General features: G+C 48.1%; 1 protein-coding gene across 1 annotated transcript in view; it reads left to right on the top strand.

The window, feature by feature from the left end:
* The first annotated feature begins 1515 nt into the window (after positions 1-1515).
* LOC308467344 (occludin-like) overlaps positions 1516-17912 on the top strand; it is a 29430-nt gene continuing 13033 nt past the window's right edge. Inside the window, exons 1-3 of the mRNA XM_080989010.1 lie at positions 1516-1643; positions 7031-7778; positions 12503-12661. Coding sequence (XP_080845136.1) covers positions 7104-7778; positions 12503-12661 — 834 coding nt within the window. The 5' untranslated portion in view covers positions 1516-1643; positions 7031-7103. The remainder of the gene's footprint in view (positions 1644-7030; positions 7779-12502; positions 12662-17912) is intronic.

The raw sequence follows: 17912 nt of genomic DNA on the forward strand, positions 1-17912 counted from the left end.
GGAAAGATGGAGGGCACAAGGAGAAGGGGACGACAGAGGACGAGATGGTGGGATAGTGTTCTCGAAGCTACCAGCATGAGTTTGACCAAACTGCGGGAGGCAGTGGAAGACAGGAGTGCCTGGCGTGCTCTGGTCCAGGGGGCCACGAAGAGTCGGACATGACTAAACAACTAAACAACAAACAACATATTGTTTTACGTATTCCTGCATTATATACCACTTGCTTGGGGGTTGGGGAAACCTCAAAGTGGCTTACAAAAAAATACCAACCCCCCCCCCAAAAAACCTACCATCTTAATTATAATCACAAGAAGATAACAAATTAAAACTCTGACAAACTTTCTAAACATCTGGGAAGGCTTGTCTATACAAAAACATCTTCAGCAGGTGCAAAAAGTAATATAGGGATGGTGCTTGCCTGATGTTATAGAATTATAGAATTGTAGAGTTGGAAGGGTGGTCTAAGGTTCATTTAGTCCAGCCCCCGCAAGGCAGGAATCTTTCATCCACCGTGGGGCTCGAACCCATGACCCCAAGATCTCATGCTCTACATTGCTGCTAAACTAAACTATCGAGTTCTTACTTATGCAGTTGTGTGTATCAACAGTAAAAGTGCCCGTTTCCCGCTGATCAAAGCAAAGGGTCATTTAAACTTTTCAAACGCCATGAAATCATTCTTGTTCATTTTAAATTATTGTGATAGTTTCCTTGTTTTATCCCTTTTGGTAAACCATTTAAAACAAAAAGCAAAAAACAAACAAGCTATGTGCCATGAAAGAAAACAAATCCGATCCGATCCCGAGAGCACTTCTTGCACCTGGGGAGTCTCCCGAATCCTAGGCCGCAATTTTTTGGCACTTAAATGTTAAGCGTACAAACTGCTCCCATTGACGCAGGTTTCCGGGACCCCACCGGCTTGTCGTGGTGCTGAAGACTTGCAAGGAACAAGCATTCAGGGGATTAAGAAGCCTGGAATCCAGTCGCATTATTCGATAACACATTTTTTGGGGGGGAAAGGAAGAAGAATAACGATAACTGGGCAGTGGTTTGGCAGACCTTCGGCTCACATTTTTTGCCATGACCGATTTGCAGAGACAGAAAGGTGGAATCGGGTCGCCAGGGTCACCTTAAGCGGTTGAAGCAGAACCCAGTGAGGTCTGGAATTGGCACCGAGCCCTGGAAAACAGTCTGGAGAGGGAGTGGAGATTTAAATCCCTTTGGCAGCAGGCCTTCCTGCGTCCAGTCTTGTACCAAGTACGACTCGGAGTCTGAAAAGTTGGCTCGGAGCTTGAGGAAGCAGGCAAGGAGTGTTTCTGGGGAGGGAGATGGGGGGGTGTTGTTGTACACACACGGGAACAGATTTAACAACTACACAGAGCTGGCAATGATTAATCTGTTCCTTTTCGGAGGAGGGAAGGAAGGGGCAGAAAATAAATAGAAAGGTGTGTGCTTCAGGGAGCGGGCAGGGTGGGGGCACCTCTGCAGCCGACACCTTTTGTTGGGGGGGGGAGAGAGGGTCACATGACTCACTGCTCCAAAGGTAACAGGAAGTTGTGGTGATTAAGGTAACCTTTGCAATCATGAGCTCCCCGGAGGCAAGGGAATAGGAGCCGTCCAGGGATCCAGGAGGGACGAAAATCAAGGTAAGAGAGAGAGAAATAACTTGTGTTGTGGGTGCCCCTCCTGCCCTCCTCACCCTTGATGAAATGATCCAGAAAGGGAGGGTTTGCTTTTTGCAGCGAAAATGTTGCGGGTCCTGGTGCACAGAGGGGCGCGTGCCATTAAGCCCTACTCAGAGTAGACGCTTTCGAATAAGGGTGTGGCTTAGTCAGTGTGGACAAGGCTGGGTTAGATGGACCGAGGGTCTGTCTCTGTAGAAGGAAACCTCCTGGGTTCCTGTTCAAACCAGCCCTTTGTTTAGAACAATGAGGACTAGGACCTTGCTTTATTTTTTAGTGGTAGAGCACCCATAGACAATGGCATTACAAAACTTGGTTTTTAATTTTGAAGGGCAGCTGTGATTCGGTTCAGGCATTTTTTAAAAAAGCGAAAATTCAGTAGGTTCCTCTTTAAATGCAAACTGAGATTCCTCACCCATCCCTAGTGGTCAGAGCAATGCGTTTCCTCCTCCTCTCATCTTGCTACAATTTGGGGAGCATCCGAGGAAAGTAAGCAGAACACCTGTTTCGCATGGTCCCGAGTTCAAATCCCCAGATAGGGCTGGAGGAGAGTTTTTGTCTGAAACCCTCGAGAGCTGCTGCCAGTCAGTGCAGGGAATACTAAGGTCAATGGGCCCAAGGCCCATGTTCCTGTGACCCACTGAAAGTAATGAAGAGAATGTTATACATGAATAAAAATTTTGTCCGAGTGCGAAGGCAATTACGGTAATATGGGTTAATTGCCTTGCAAAAGAATTCACACCTCCGAATTTTGCAATGCAGTTCTCCAGCTCAGTTGTTGTTGGCATCTGAGAGACAATGGAGTGCGCCTCCGGGGGTGAATTCAAACCACTCAAGTGATGTCCCTGGGGTGCAAGTCTGGGCTGTGTGTCTGGAGGTCCTGGGCTGCCCCAGGTGAAAAGACCCCCCTCTCAGCTTCACTGATGGGGTCCAAAGGAAAGCCGAGCAAGACACTTGGCACCTGTTTGGCTGCAGGATTTCCTAGAAAGAGGCAGTTAAGGCACCATCTAAACACTTTAGGGACTCCACTCTGGATTTGTGGGGGTTTAATCCTTTGCAGCAGAGGTTGAGGACCAGAGTTTTCCTTCTCCAGCTGAGTAATGCATATAAAAAATGTGTATATGAGGGCAAAATGCACCAAAGAATTTTTTTTTATTATTTTTTTTAAAAAGCATTAGAATTCATTCTATTAAGGGAATTGCTTTGCACAAATGTGTCTATGGGGCAGAAATTGCATCAAAAATGTGTATACAGTGGTACGTTGGGTTACATACGCTTCAGGTTACAGACTCTGCTAACCCAGAAATAATACCTCGGGTTAAGAACTTTGCTTCAGGATGAGAACAGAAATCGTGCTCCGGCGGCGCGGCAGCAGCAGGAGGCCCCATTAGCTAAAGTGGTGCTTCAGGTTAAGAACAGTTTCAGGTCAAGAACAGACCTCTGGAACGAATTAAGTACTTAACCCGAGGTACCACTGTATTGGGAACAATTCGTGCTTTAAAAAATGCTGTTGAGTTTTCACAATGACTTATACAAATATATCACAATCTGAGTCTGAACTGCTGGAAGGCTGCTGCCAGTCAGTGTAGGAGGGCAAAAAGCCCTGTTTAAACTCAATGAGGACTAGAATCTTGATTTTTCTTTAGGGCGAAGGACCCTAGATCAGTGGGAGAGACTCCAGTTTGAAAGTAATCAGGTAATGTGCTTTATACAATCCCTAAACAGAGCAGCCACGCTCTGAGTTGCAGCCACCCAAAACCCGATTTTGCCCCTTCTTCGCTCTGAGCGACTTTTTAAACTGGGGAGTTTTGATTATCCTTTTCTCATTTCCTTTTGCCAAACTTGATGCTGAACCACAAAGCTCTCATGCGGCTCAGAAATCCAAGGGCCGCAAAGCAGAACGGGAGGCATCTTTTAAAAACAATTAAATTAAAAAACCCATGCATGCACATACACAAGAAAAATTCCTTGCAACTGCAAGGAATGCAGCTTTCAAACTAGCTCAGGGAGCGTATCTCAGGTTCCCAGAAATGCACCCATTGTTTGGCAAATCACTCCCTTCTCTGCGTAATGATTGTTGCCTTTTGGAACCCCGGGTCTCAGCCAGGCGGCGGAGAGAGCCCAGCTTGCAAGGTCTGAAAAGAAACATTCCTTATCGCCAGTTTGCATTCGTGGAGGAAATGTTCTGCGCTCTCTCTCTCTCTCTCTCAAACAGAAAAAATTCTGAACGCCAGTAAATTAGAAGCCTCAAGGCTGGGAGAGAAATGTGGCCTTTGGAACTGGGAGAGCCGAAAGCGACAGAGCCATCCTTAGCCCTAACCATGCCTACTCAGGAGTAAATCATATTTAATTCAGTGAGGCTTGTTCTTAGGCAGCAATGGAGAGACTCCCCTATGAAGATAGTTGGCAGTGTTTTAGTTTTAGACAAAAGGTGAGTGGGAACATGATAAAGGTAAAGGGACCCCTGACCATTAGGTCCAGTCATGGACGACTCTGGGGTTGCGGCGCTCATCTTGCTTTACTGGCCGAGGGAGCCGGCGTTCAGCTTCCGGGTCATGTGGCCAGCATGACTAAGCCACTTCTTCTTTTTTTAAATAATATTTATTACTTTTCCAGCAATTTAAACACTACCAAAAAAAATGAACAATACAATACAATACAAAAACACTGCATAACACTAACACATTAAACTAACAAAACAAAACAAAAACAGTTTAAAACACATCAAACAATTTCAATATCTTATCTTTCATTCACTTATTTCAATGACCTCCTCACACCTCCCTTTTGTATCTATGTATCTATGTATCCCTATGTATCTACTTGCACTTTGAGGTGCTTTCGAACTGCTAGGTGGGCAGGAACAGGGACCGAGCAACGGGAGCTCCCCCCGTCGCAGGGATTCGAACCGCCGACCTGATCGGCAGGCCCTAGGCTCTGTGGTTTAGACCACAGCGCCACCCGTGTCCCCGGGAACATGATAGAAATATGCAAAATTGTGTGTGGCCTGGAGAAAGTGAATAGGGAATAGTTCTGGTGGGCATCCAATGTTGGAAGAATCAAGGCAGTTGAAAGAAAGTTAAACTGTGGAGGCAGTGATGGCCTGGGCGGCATTAAAAGAGGAGTAGACAAATTCACATACCCTCTAACATTTTGGGCAAGCAAAGTGACACACACACACACACACACACACACACACACACACACACCATCGGGATCTCTGCTCTCTTTCTCTGGTATGTTCCTGATCATTCTCACAATTTCTGCCATTATTGTTGTTATTATTATTATTATTATTATTATTTCCCCCCTTTTTTCCTTGACGGGGACTCATGCCAGCTTACCGCTAAATTTTTAATCCAATTCTGTTTATCTGCGGGAGGTGTTGCACATAATCCCTTCCCTCGTACGTTATTATTTTTTCCTTTGCAACAACCCTGCAAGATAGGTGAGACGGAGAGGTTGCCATTGGCTCAAGGTGACCAAAAGGTTGATGGCTACAATTTTGTGAATGGCCTTTAATTGCACAGCCTCGCTTGACGAAAACCAGGCTCTGGAAGACGAATTGTCTGGGGGCCGAATTCGAGGATTCAGTCGGTGGAAGGCCACCATTGTGCCTCCTTCCATTGGTGAAGGGTTGGAAGAGAGAGAGAGAGAGAGGAAGGAAGGGAGGAAGGAACTTCTGAATGCTGGGAGGTGTCGCCGGCCGCTAGTCCCTAGGGAGGAAGCCTCGTCCCATTCAGAGACGGCTCCCGTCCTGGCATGCGCTGGGCGGACGACAGCAGGGGACGCAAACAAGAGCAAGTGGATCATTTATTTAGCAGGCGAAAGGCGAGAGCCGGGCTCCGGTGTCCTGCTTTGTCTTCGCAAGGAACGGCCTTGAGATCCAGGTGCAGGAGAGAGAGGAAGGAAAGGGACAACGAGGGGGTGACCCAACTGGCACTCTGGGGCTGAGGTCGCCGGCGGGACGGCTGGCAGGGGTAAGAGAGACTGCAAACAACTCTTTTGTGAGGCTGGGGGGCTCTGAGCTGCCGCAGGGGGGGAATCGACCCCCTTCTTGCAACCATCAGACTCAGCGGTCAGGATTTCCGTTCAATTCTTTGCGGCTTCTGTATTCCCACCTTTTTCTCTCTCTCCATGAAGTTGGGCTGGATTTCTCTCTCTCCTCGTTTCATCTCCACAGCAACCCTGTGAGGTAGGTTAGGCTGTGAGAGGCGCTCCAGCTCTGACCCAGTGAGCTTGATGGCCAAGTGGGAGGATTTGAACCCTGGTTTCCCAGGTCTTAGTCTGTTGTGGGGGTGGGAGGAGGCAATGGCCAGTGTCTGAAGGGTCTCAGGGGAGGAAAGGGTCCTGAGTCTGATCTCTGGCATCTCCAAGCAGGGATTTGGGGGTGGGAGGAGGGACTACCTCCTTCAGCTACCCATGTTTCCACATCGGTTCATGATTTTTTTCTTAATAGAAACATAGGATTGTAGAGTTGTGAGGGATCCAGAGGATCATCTTGCTCAACCCGCTTCAGCGCAGGAATCCTGCCTTGGGTGGGCTCGAACCGCCGACCTTGCTGACCCCACTGCACCAGGGAACAAATAATCAATAATCAATCCACCACCTTTTAAAATATATATATTTCATGGGAGCCTCCTAGAGTGGTTGAGGCAACCCAGCCAGATGGGTGGCATATTATTACTACTAGTTTTTAATGTATGATATTTTAGTGTTTTTTGGTTTCTATGGAAGCCTCCCAGAGTGGCTGGGGAAACCCAGCCAGATGGGCGGGGTACAAATAATAAATTATTATTATTACTACTACTACTACTACTACTACTACTACTACTATTTTCTAGAGGTGTTGGAACTCACTATGAATGCCTCCCTTGTTCTCTTATAATGGCAATGGCACCCACCTGAGTTCCAGCGAGTTCCTGCTGGGGAAAAATCTATTGTTAATATTAGGCTGTGTATTCAAATACACTTTTGTAATCGATTGCCATTATTATTATTATTATTATTATTATTATTCTGTGTATTCAAATACAGTGGACGCTCGGGCTGCGAATGTGATTCGTGTGGGATGCACATTCACAACCCACAGCTGCATGTTTGCGCATGCGCGGGTTGCAATTCGGTGCCTCTGTGCATGTGCAAAGCGCAATTTATCGCTTCTGTGCATGTGCAACCGCCAAAACCTGGAAGTAACCCGTTCCTGGGTTTCGGCAGTCTGTAACCCGAAAAAACGCAACCTGAAGCATCTGTAACCCGAGGTATAACTGTATGCCTTGGTAACCACTTTCACTTGCCCAAATGAGAAGCTCTCAGAGATGCTCAGCATATCCCTTTGTGTTCCTCTCCAGGTCTCCTCCTCCTCGAAGGTCCTTCCCGGGGGTCCGTGACGTTCTGGCTGCCAGCCCCCCCCCCCCCCGAAGCATGTATAGCACCAAGAAGCCCTACAACAGCCCGCCCACCGGTTATGGGCCCCCCGGCGAGGACTACGGCTACGACATCCACTCCCCTCCGCCGGGCTCCTACTACATCGAAGACGTCCCACAGCACTTCTACAAGTGGAACTCTCCCCCCGGGATCGTGAGGATCCTGGAGGGTGTGGGGGTCCTCCTCTGCGTCGCCATCTTTGCCTGCGTGGCCTCCACCCTGTCCTGGGAGTACGGCTACGGCTATGGCTACGGGGGCTCGATGGGCAGCTACTACGGCGGAGGCATGGGAGTCTACGGCGGGAGCACCTACGGCGGGATGGGCATGGGGTACTACGGAGGCATGGCCAACCCGCGCTCGGCCAACGGCTTCATGCTCGCCATGTCGATCCTCTGCTTCATCGCCCTCCTGGCTCTCGCCATCACCAGCCTCACCAAGTCCAGCGGCTCTCGCTCCCGGAGGTTCTACCTGGTGGTGCTGGTGTTGTGCGCCATCATGGCGTTCATCATGCTGATCGCCTCCATCGTCTACGTCGTGGGGGTCAACCCGCGGGCTCAGATGTCCAGCAACTACTACGTCAACCCCATGCTGGCCATGTGCAACTCGGTCTACACCACGGGGGTCTACGCCAACCAATACCTCTACCACTACTGCATGGTGGACCCGCAGGAGGTAAGGGAGGTCCTAAGGGCAACAACGTGGAAACAGGGCCTTTCCTGTGGAGGTTCCCCATTTGTGGGACACTCCCCGGAGTGGCTTGCCTGGCGCCATCCCGTCAGCAGCCAGAGTCAGGCCAGCAATTAAAAAAACACCACTCTCAGTGAAATGAACTCTTTCATTCAAAGAAACCAAAATGGCGCAGGCCTAGTGATCACAGCATCTCTTCCCAGTAGGTCAGCTGCAAGAACTGAAGGTCCCTGCCTTCCCACCACTGTCTAAGTCTTCTCCTCCTCCTCTCCTGGGTCTTTCCAAAGCAATCTGAGACATCTTCACCTTGCTTATCTCTCCCCCGCTCTTTTCATGCCTCTTCTGGTTCTGGGAGAGCAGAGGGGAGGGGAGCTGGTTGCAGCAGGAGGGGGAGACCCCTGACTTCTTTGAAAGCTTGTCTCATCTCTGGCCTCTGGCCTCTCCATCCTGACTCTAATTCTGGACTTCTTTCTGCTACCAACTCTCCCTGCTCACGAAACCCTGTTACCCTTTCAGCTTCTGACACCTCCTACCCCTGTGGCTTCTCCCTGTTCTCCCTCTGACCACTTGTCATTGTCCCACCACAAATCCCCAGGCTCTGAGCCTTCTTCCCCTGGGGGTTCCCTGCTTTTAAGGTGTGTATGTTGTTGTTCTTTGTAAGTCGTTCTGTGAGTCACTACAGCAAAGAAAGAAGCAGAAGCAGCAACCAATAAAATGAGCTAATAATAGTGCAGTGGTACCTCGGGTTACATATGCTTCAGGTTACAGTCGCTTCAGGTTACAGACTCCGCTAACCCAGAAATAGTACCTTGGGTTAAGAACTTTGCTTCAGGATGAGAACAGAAATCGTGCTCCTGCGGCCTGACGGCAGCAGGAGGCCCCATTAGCTAAAGTGGTTCTTCAGGTTAAGAACAGTTTCAGGTTAAGAACAGACCTCCGGAACGAATTAAGTTCTTAACCCGAGGTACCACTGTATAGTGTAAATAAAGAGTAGTTTAGAAATGGTGGCTGCCCTTTGGGGACTCACCCTTTGGGGATGCGGGTGGCGCTGTGGGTTAAACCACAGAGCCTAGGACTTGCCGATTAGAAGGTCGGCGGTTTGAATCCCCACGACGGGGTGAGCTCCCGTTGCTCGGCAGAAGGAGGCCCCATTAGCTAAAGTGGTGCTTCAGGTTAAGAACAGTTTCAGGTTAAGAACAGACCTCCGGAACGAATGACTGTATTTTTTGCACCATAACACTCACTTTTTTCCTCCTAGAAAGTAATGGGAAATGTCTGTGCGTGTTATGGAGCAAATGCCTACGGATGGCGGGGGGATCTGCTGCAGTCGTGAGCAGAGGATCCATGGTTCCCCTTCCTTCCCTCCTCCGTGGCTCGCTTTGAAACAGCAAAGCGGGAGAAGAGCCGCTGAGTGGGGAGGAGAGAGGGACAGAGAGCCTGCTTGCTTTAAAGGAGCAAAGCAAGCAGGCTCTCTGTCCCTCTCTCCTCCCCACTCAGCTCGCTAAATAGCATTATTAGCAGCATCCTTCTCCACACACCCCATGCGTGCTCCTTGTCCCTTGAGTGCTTTTCCTTCCCTCCCCACTTAAAAGTGGTTACAAAGCACGGATCCACATGGATCCTCAGGATTTTTGCACTGGGTCACCCCAAATTCACCATCAGATCACATAGCATGTCCATGGCTACATCTTGCACCAAAAAAATCACGCACCCACTGTTGCCTGGGGTCGCAGTGGTGCAAAAATGTGGTTACAAAGCATGGATCCACATGGATCCTCAGGATTTTTGCATTGGGCTACTCCAAACTCACTGTCAGATCACATGTCTGTGGCCACAGCATGAACCACAAAAATCATACATCCACTGTTTCGTTTAGAATATTTTTTTTCTTGTTTTCCTCCTCTAAAAACGACGTGCGTGTTATAGAGCGAAAAATACGGTAAGTACTTAACCTGAGGTACCACTGTAATTATAATTCCCAGCAGAATGAGCTGGTGTGAGCAACAGACAGAGAGGGGATCCAATTTGGCCCATGGAGGATTACCTCGTCCAGGATTACCAGCCATGCTGGACCCAGGGGTTTCTGGGACTTGTAGTCCAGAGAGCCTCCACCCCTGCTCTAAGCAAACTTCCCTGACCCTGATGCCCTCCAGATATGCCTGGACTTCTTCCATCATGCCTGACCCCTGGGGACAGCTGGCTGGGGCTTCTGGGAGTTGGAGTCCAACCGCATCCCTGGGGCTGCTGGTTCCCCCTCCATTCATTCTCCCCAGCCTTTTGGTGCTTGTCTTGATGCAGGCAAGTTGCTAGACCTCATGAGTGCTTGGATGGCACCTGTAGGATTCCAGAAGCCCATTTTTCTGGCTGGAGGAAGATTCCCAGGGAGGAAGGATGGGGGGGAGTTGGGTATGTGGGGAGGCCTTGATACCTTCTGCCCCAGCTGCCTCTGCTCTGTGGCTTTTCTGTATTGCTCAGAGGTGCTGGCCCCAGGAAAAAGAGCCAGGCTGGTTTATTTTTATTTTTTTTTAATGATATTTATTAAGATTTCAAAGAAAAGAATTACATAAATAAAAAGAAAGGGAAAAAAAATACAAAAATAAAAGGAAAATACAAAATACAGAAAAAAGATAAAAAACACTTAAAAATATATATCAGTCTTTCCATGCCTTACATTCATTTCCTTGCTTCCCGGACCTCCTCACACCTCCCTTTTTTGTATTCCAATTCAGTTAGTTAATTCAGCAATTTCTTTCCCTCTTTGTTTTTATCTTAATCCTTTAACTTAATATTTTATAACTTTGGATTCTAACCTGTTAACAGTCCATTTTTACATACACCTTTATAACATTGCTGCTTAAACCACTTAAGTTCATTCTGACATCATTCTAACATTCATTAATTTTGCAATATTTCTGTAAAAAGTCTTTAAATTTCTTCCAATCTTCTTCCACCGACTCTTCTCCCTGGTCTCGGATTCTGCCAGTCATTTCCGCCAATTCCATGTAGTCCATCACCTTCATCTGCCATTCTTCCAGAGTGGGTAAATCTTGTGTCTTCCAATACTTTGCAATAAGTATTCTTGCTGCTGTTGTGGCGTACATAAAGAAAGTTCTGTCCTTCTTTGGCACCGTTTGGCCGACCATGCCCAGGAGAAAGGCCTCTGGTTTCTTCAGAAAGGTATATTTAAATACCCTTTTCATTTCATTATAAATCATCTCCCAGAAAGCCTTAATCCTTGGGCACGTCCACCAAAGGTGAAAAAATGAACCTTCAGTTTCTTTACATTTCCAACATTTATTATCGGGCAAATGATAGATTTTTTCAAGCTTGACTGGGGTTATGTACCACCTGTATATCATTTTCATAATATTCTCTCTTAAGGCATTACATGCCGTAAACTTCATACCTGTGGGAGCCAGGCTGGTTTAAAAGCAAACACCAGGAACCTATTTTGTTTCAAAGCAAAAGGACAAATCGGAGAGGTCGGTTTCAGGGCTGGGCAGGAAAACAATCGGTCCATTAAACTGGGCACACCCAGAAACTGCCCAGCAGATAAGATAAGAGCGTCTGGGTGTGATCCGTGCCCAATGCAGGGCGAATGGCCATGGGGGACCCGTGAGTCGCCCAGTAGTTTTGCACAGTCCAGATGGAGCTGAACCATTAGGGCGAATGGGGCTGTGTCCCATGAGTCTGCTCTCAGCCAATCAGCTCCCTCGTCTTCAGCCTGGGAGGACTTGGGAGTGGGAGAAAATGAGTGTCATTTAGCTCCGCCCTTCACAGGCTCTGGCTCCGCCTTTCATTGACTCTGGCTCCGCCTATTATTGGGCTCCTTTGCCATCCTTTTCCATCCTCCCAATAGCAGAGGGTCCCAGCTACACTCTGGTCCAGTCAGAGCTTCTCACATTCCTGTGAGTCATGAGCTCATTTTGTTTACCTGCGAGGTCACCTTGCCCCATATTTGCCCCCTTGGCCACTTCATTCTGCGGAACCAACCCTATTATTGGTGCCATATAAAATACCTATTTCACAACTGTAAGCACTCAGCCACTGAGTACGGCAGCAGCCAAACTTTGAAACTCCCTTCCGATTGATTTCAGGCAAGCGTCTTCGCTGTGCTCCTTTCAGCGCCTGAAAACATTCTAGCTTAGAAAAGCCTGCCCATATATTCAGAGAAGCTGATGTGAATTCTAATCTGTTTTTAATTTATTATCATCTCAACTTCCTGAAAGTCTTAGGTCATTATTATTATTATTATTGATGTTTTAATTGCATCTTTCTTGTGTGCTGCTTTGAGATTTGCTTTGTTTTTTCACAATCAAGTGGGGAGTACATTTTAGCAAGTAATAATAATAATAATAATTTTTATTTATACCCCGCCCTCCCCAGCCAAGGCCGGTCTCAGAGCGGCTTACAAGCAATAATAAAAACAAGTTGAATGATTACAACTTAAAAACAAAATTAAAATACAACATTAAAATATTAAAATGTAGCCTCATCGCAGGAGGAGAAGGAAAGGAAAAAAGAAAGAGAGGGAGGGAAAAGTAAAAGAATAGTCACATCTGTGTGCCTCCCAAATATGGGGGGGGGGTGAAATGCGCTCTGCACATGCTCAGAGACCAATGTGCTCTTATATCTCCCAGGCCTGAGAACCTTGGTGTTTGATGCTATACACACTTTTTTTCCCCCACCCCACAAAAAAAACACACCAGGCGATCGCCATCGTCTGTGGCTTCCTCCTTGTGATCCTCCTGTGTGTCATCTGCTTCTTCGCCCACAAGACGCGTCAGAAGATCTGGCAGTACGGAAAGCCCAATGTCTACTGGGACAAGCCCTTGGCATTCCAGGAAGGACCCAACGTGGAGGAATGGGTGAGTGTGGGGCTGTGTTTGGGGCGGAGGAGCTCTTCCACGACCCCACGATCCAAGCATCCCCCTCCTCTCTCTCTCTCTCTCTCTCTCTCTCTCTCTCTCTCTCTCTCTCTCTCTCCTTCCTCTTCCAAAGGACAGTAGAGAATTCAAGTGGAGAAAAGCTGGAGAGGAACCATAGAATTGTATAATAATAATAATAAATTTTATTTATATCCCGCCCTCCCCAGCCGAAGCCGGGCTCAGAGCGGCTAACAACACTAAAACAATAAAACATTCTAAAATCATTTCATTATAAAATTAATTCCAATAAAATTAATGGCAACCATTGGGCTAGAAGTTCTGTGAGGATTGCCAAAGGAGGGAGTCAGGCTGTGCCCTGGCCAAAGGCCTGGTGGAACAGCTCCATCTTGCAGGCCCTGCGGAAAGATGTCAAGTCCCGCAGGGCCCTGGTCTCTTGTGACAGAGTGTTCCACCAGATCGGGGCCACAACCGAAAAGGCCCTGGCTCTGGTTGGGGCCAGCCTAACTTCTCTGTGGCCTGGGACCTTCAAGATGTTTTTGTTTGAAGACCATAAGTTCCTCTGTGGGACATACCAGGAGAGGCGGTCCCATAGGTACGAGGGTCCTATAGGGCTTTGAAGGTTAAAACCAGCACCTTAAACATGACCCTGTACTCCACCGGGAGCCAGTGCAGCTGGTATAGCACCGGGTGAATGTGATCTCGCAGCGAGGACCCCGTAAGGAGTCTCGCCGCGGCATTCTGCACCTGCTGGAGTTTCTGGGTCAGCTTCAAGGGCAGCCCCAGGTAGAGCGAGTTACAATAATATTTGGAAGGGACCCACAAGGGTCATCTAGTCCAACCCTCTGCAAGGCAGGAATCCTACCCACAGCCATTCCTGGGTGGGCTCAAACCACCAACCTTCTGGTCAGCAGCAAGGTGCACTGACCCATTCCGTCATAGCAGCATTCTTAGGAGGGCGGCTCTTTTGCTCTTTAAAATGTGGCCCTCCTGATCTCTCCATCTGGCCCTCAGAAACCCCCTCCAGCCACACCCCCTATCCTCAGGCCACACCCCTCCCCAGCCCAGCTTCATTGCTCCGCCCATTTCCCTTTCTCTCCCCGCCCACCAGAGGCGTGTGACCTCTGGAAAGCTCATTCGACGGCTTTTATCAGCAAGGCTGAGCCAGATAAATCCAGTGGCTGAATTGGCAACTGATCCTATTAAATTTCCCATGAGGACTAGAAACTTATGTTGTTTTAACGTAAGGTTACAGCTCCACAGTCGATCGTGCACAAGGTCCCATGTTTAACCCCCAAGACTCCCTCTATGAAAGCCAATCCTTTTTAAAAACCATGCAAGTCGCTGGCCTCTTGTTAAATTGTCACTACCTCTTGTTAAATTGTTTTGCAAAGGCGTCACCTGGTGGGATTTCGGCCTGCTACGTTCAACAGGGAGGGAAATCTGTGTGTGACTGAAAGAGACTCTCGCTCTGCGCTATTTGCTTGCGATACCCTCTGGTTTCGGTTGCGTCAATGATTAACCAGGCTCCCGGTGCCCATTTTACGCACAATTTCATGCTCTGAGAATTCACGCCTGCCAAACACCCTACGGTTTGGGGCACCCCCAAAGCGGAGAGCAAGTCCGAGAAACCTTTGCCCAATTTCAGGAGGGGTGGGGAGGCGGAAGACCCCCCCCCCCAGTTGTTGAGATCCTTGCAGCAAATTGCTGGATGAGACGGACCTCAAACTTCTGCAGCCTCAAGAGTGGTGAGTCAGGATTAGAGCGTGTAGATCAGCCAAACCAAAGCAGAGAGGCCTGTACCATAGCTCTCGAATGGTACAGCCCCCACCTCGCATGCAGAGTGCCACAGGTTTGCTCTCCCCCAGGGATCTTCTTTGGAAATGTAATAAACGAAAATCTGCCCTTATTCCCTTATGGGGGACACAAGAGCCCTTATAGAGTCCTTTGCAGGTTCTCCATCGGTTGGAGAAAAATAACAGAGGCCAGCCAGAGAATATTGTGTCCGCCCTTATTTAGACATTTTAAATTGCCTGCCCTGGAGTTCAAGACCACCCCCAGAAACATCATACCTACATCACAGAAAGGGCTGTCTACAGCAGAAATCTGAGTGCGTTGTCTGGCAGGTTACCTGTTAATGCTTACTTGATTGGATTGCCTGGGGAGCCTGGCCAGTCTTTTGTAATGATAAATACCTAGTTCCTGAGCCGTGTCACAGGCTCACACCCTATTCATATCTTAAATGTGCCCTTAAGACAGGATTTGTGACGAAAGAGACAATAGGGAGGTTTCCCACTTTGACCTTGCAGAGAAATATTTGAGGTCAATTTGTTCAGGACTTTTTTTCTGTGGGGTTTCAGACATGTGGTTTATATATTTATGTACGTGTTTGCTTGGTACATTTATGAACATTTATTACATATCTAAGACCTTAAAATTCTTATGAGAGAAATAATTCCAGGCAGTGAGTTGCTGAGTGGCCCCCAGAAAGATTTCCTCATGGGAATGTGGCCCTCATGATGGAGGGGTGGGAAAGCCTCCTTGTCCCCACTGTTCACAGCACAATAATAAACCTCGCAGTGCAAAATTAGACTGCGGAACTCCCTCCCACAGGAGGCTGAAATGGCCACCAAGCAAGATGGCTTTAAAGAAGATTGGAGAAGAGGGGTATTGATGGTTAGTGGCTGCAATGGCTCTAGGAGAGGAAAATAGTGAAACGGGGGGGGGGGGGAGTGACAAAAGGATTGGTTGGGTGCCTGGATTCCTAATGTGGGGCTCAATTTACTCACCAGCAGGAGCAGCGTTTAAACTCACAAAAGCTGTATAGCATGGGAATACTAAACCCTTTTCATATCCTGTTTGGATACATGCAAACAGAGCTCCTCTCTTTCTCTTGCAATGAAAAGACCACAACGGTTAAGTAAGTTTAAAGCACTTTACTTACAAAACGGATGCTCAAAGCTTGGAGCTCGCTTAGGCATGTCTGCCTTGGTCAGTTCGGTGAGAGAGGGGGAACAGGAAGAGAAGGCTTCACTTCCTCCCTCATTGGAGAGGAAGCTGAGTCTAGGACTCTACCTCTGTGGTCTTAACCTCTTCATGCACTAACTAGTACTTGTGTATAACTATGTTTGACTGCAGTTTCCCACTGGCTCAGCAGAAATAATCAGAATACTTGCTCAGCCATGCACTGCTTGTACTGTAGAGCGGTCACTCAGTACCTTGCGGAGAGTAAAGACCTCAATGGGCGATTCTTACTGAGTGTGCATGGGGGGGGGCAAAGGAGGAATTTGAGAAGGAAGTGCTGAACAGATTTTTCAGCAAATCCAAGAAAACCTGCTTTAGTTTAGATTTTTTAAAAATGCAAAAGGTGCATTCTTTGTAATTTTGCAAAATAGACTCATTAACGGCATGAAAGATACTCCCTGATGTTGATTTTTAAATTTTTATTCCTAGTTTTCAAATGACTGCAGATTTTGACAGCTTCTACTGAGCACTTGGGGGTCAAAAGAAAGAAATCGAAAGCACCTGTTGTTGAGATATTTCATTCCAGATCTGCTAGACAGAGCTTGCAACATTCCTGGAGGAGAGCAGGACAGGGGGAGTCCCACCTCATTTTCTGGGGAAGGGGCTCAGTCCCAGAGTCCAGCGGGCAAGGAGCCAGTTAGCCCTTTCCTCCCTGCCAAAAGGGCCTCCTTGTGGTTCAAGGATGCCCACGGGGACAAGGAACAGATAAGGCACGCATTGGGACATCCCGTGACTCCTTGTACAACAGGGGCAGAGATAAGCAAGGAGTCGGGGACACGGTCTGCACAGCACAGGCCAGCAGAGTGCAGCGTACAGGGAAAGGGGTTGCATGTGTCAAAGATGTTTCAGAACTCAAGGACAGAACAGACTTCACACGTTGTTCGTTTTCATGCTCTTTGCTGGAAGATCTGGTGATCTGCGGCCTTTGAAAATGTACCTCTGGCTTGAATTCTCATAGTATCCCAGAACTGTGGAGCTGGAAGGGACCCTCAGGGTCATCTAGTCCAGCCCGCTGCAAGGCAGGAATATGCAGCTGTCCCATACGGGGATCAAACCTGCAACCTTGGCGTTACCAGCACCACGCTCTGACCGACTGAGCTATCCGGCCTCTTCACCCGATTCCCAGAGCTCCCTAAGGAGAGGGATTGATGGTTGAACCCAGTGCTTTTTGGGGGGGGAGACACAGGGGTACGCATACCCCTAAACTTTTTGTGAACCTTTGTACTTTTGTCCATTCACTGTATTTATTTTGTAATAATAATAATAATAATAATAATAATAATAATAATAATAATAATTTATTTATACCCCGCCCATCTGGCTGGGTTTCCCCAGCCACTCTGGGTGGCTTCCAAAAAAACACTAAAATGCAATAACCTATTAAACATTAAAAGCTTCCCTATTTTCCCAATCTGAACTATAAAATGGTGGTGCTCTTGAGTCGAAATGAGAGTAACCCCTAAACATTATTTTTTTTTAGAAAAAAAGCAGTGGTTGAACCGTTCTGGGAACTGTAGCTCTGGGAGGCAGAAGAGGAGTCTTCTAGCACCCTTTAAGGAAACTACAGTTCCCAAGATGGTTTGCGGGGGGCGGGGGAGCCATGTTTAAAGTGGCACAATGCTTCTTTAAATGCAATAGGGCAGGTGGGGCCTGAATAATGTCTGTTGGTTCCACTGGGTCTTCTCTGCAACATTATTTTGCTTTGACAGACGGCTTCCTTAGACTGGCAGGAGATCCTTTGAAGTCTCTGGAGCCCCAGGTGGTCGTGGCTCTGTAAAAAAGCCCGGAAGGAAAGGAGGAAAGGCGTGGGGGGGGGGAGAGAAGCAGCTGCACCCTCTGCCCCCAGTTGAAGTCATTGCTGAGCAAATAGTCTGCCCCCCCAGATGCAGATCTCTGCCTGGTCAGGGAAGTCCAGCACGAGACTTGAAATGCTCCCACGCCTCCCCCCAGCCCAGGCCGTTCCTCGTGAGGAAATGCCATGGGTGTGATCTGGCCTGCAGGTTTTCCAGCAAAAACCCGGGCATGTGTAATAAACAAAAATCTGCCCTTACAGTACAGTCATACCTCGGGTAACAGCCTCTTCAGGTTGTGTTTTTTCAGGTTAGGTAAAGGTAAAGGTACCCCTGCCCGTACGGGCCAGTCGTGTCCGACTCTAGGGTTGTGCACTCATCTCACTCTAGAGGCCGGGAGCCAGCGCTGTCCGCAGACA

This window comes from Podarcis pityusensis, assembly GCF_964106645.2.
Source record: "Podarcis pityusensis genome assembly, chromosome: 18".
NCBI lineage: Eukaryota > Metazoa > Chordata > Lepidosauria > Squamata > Lacertidae > Podarcis > Podarcis pityusensis.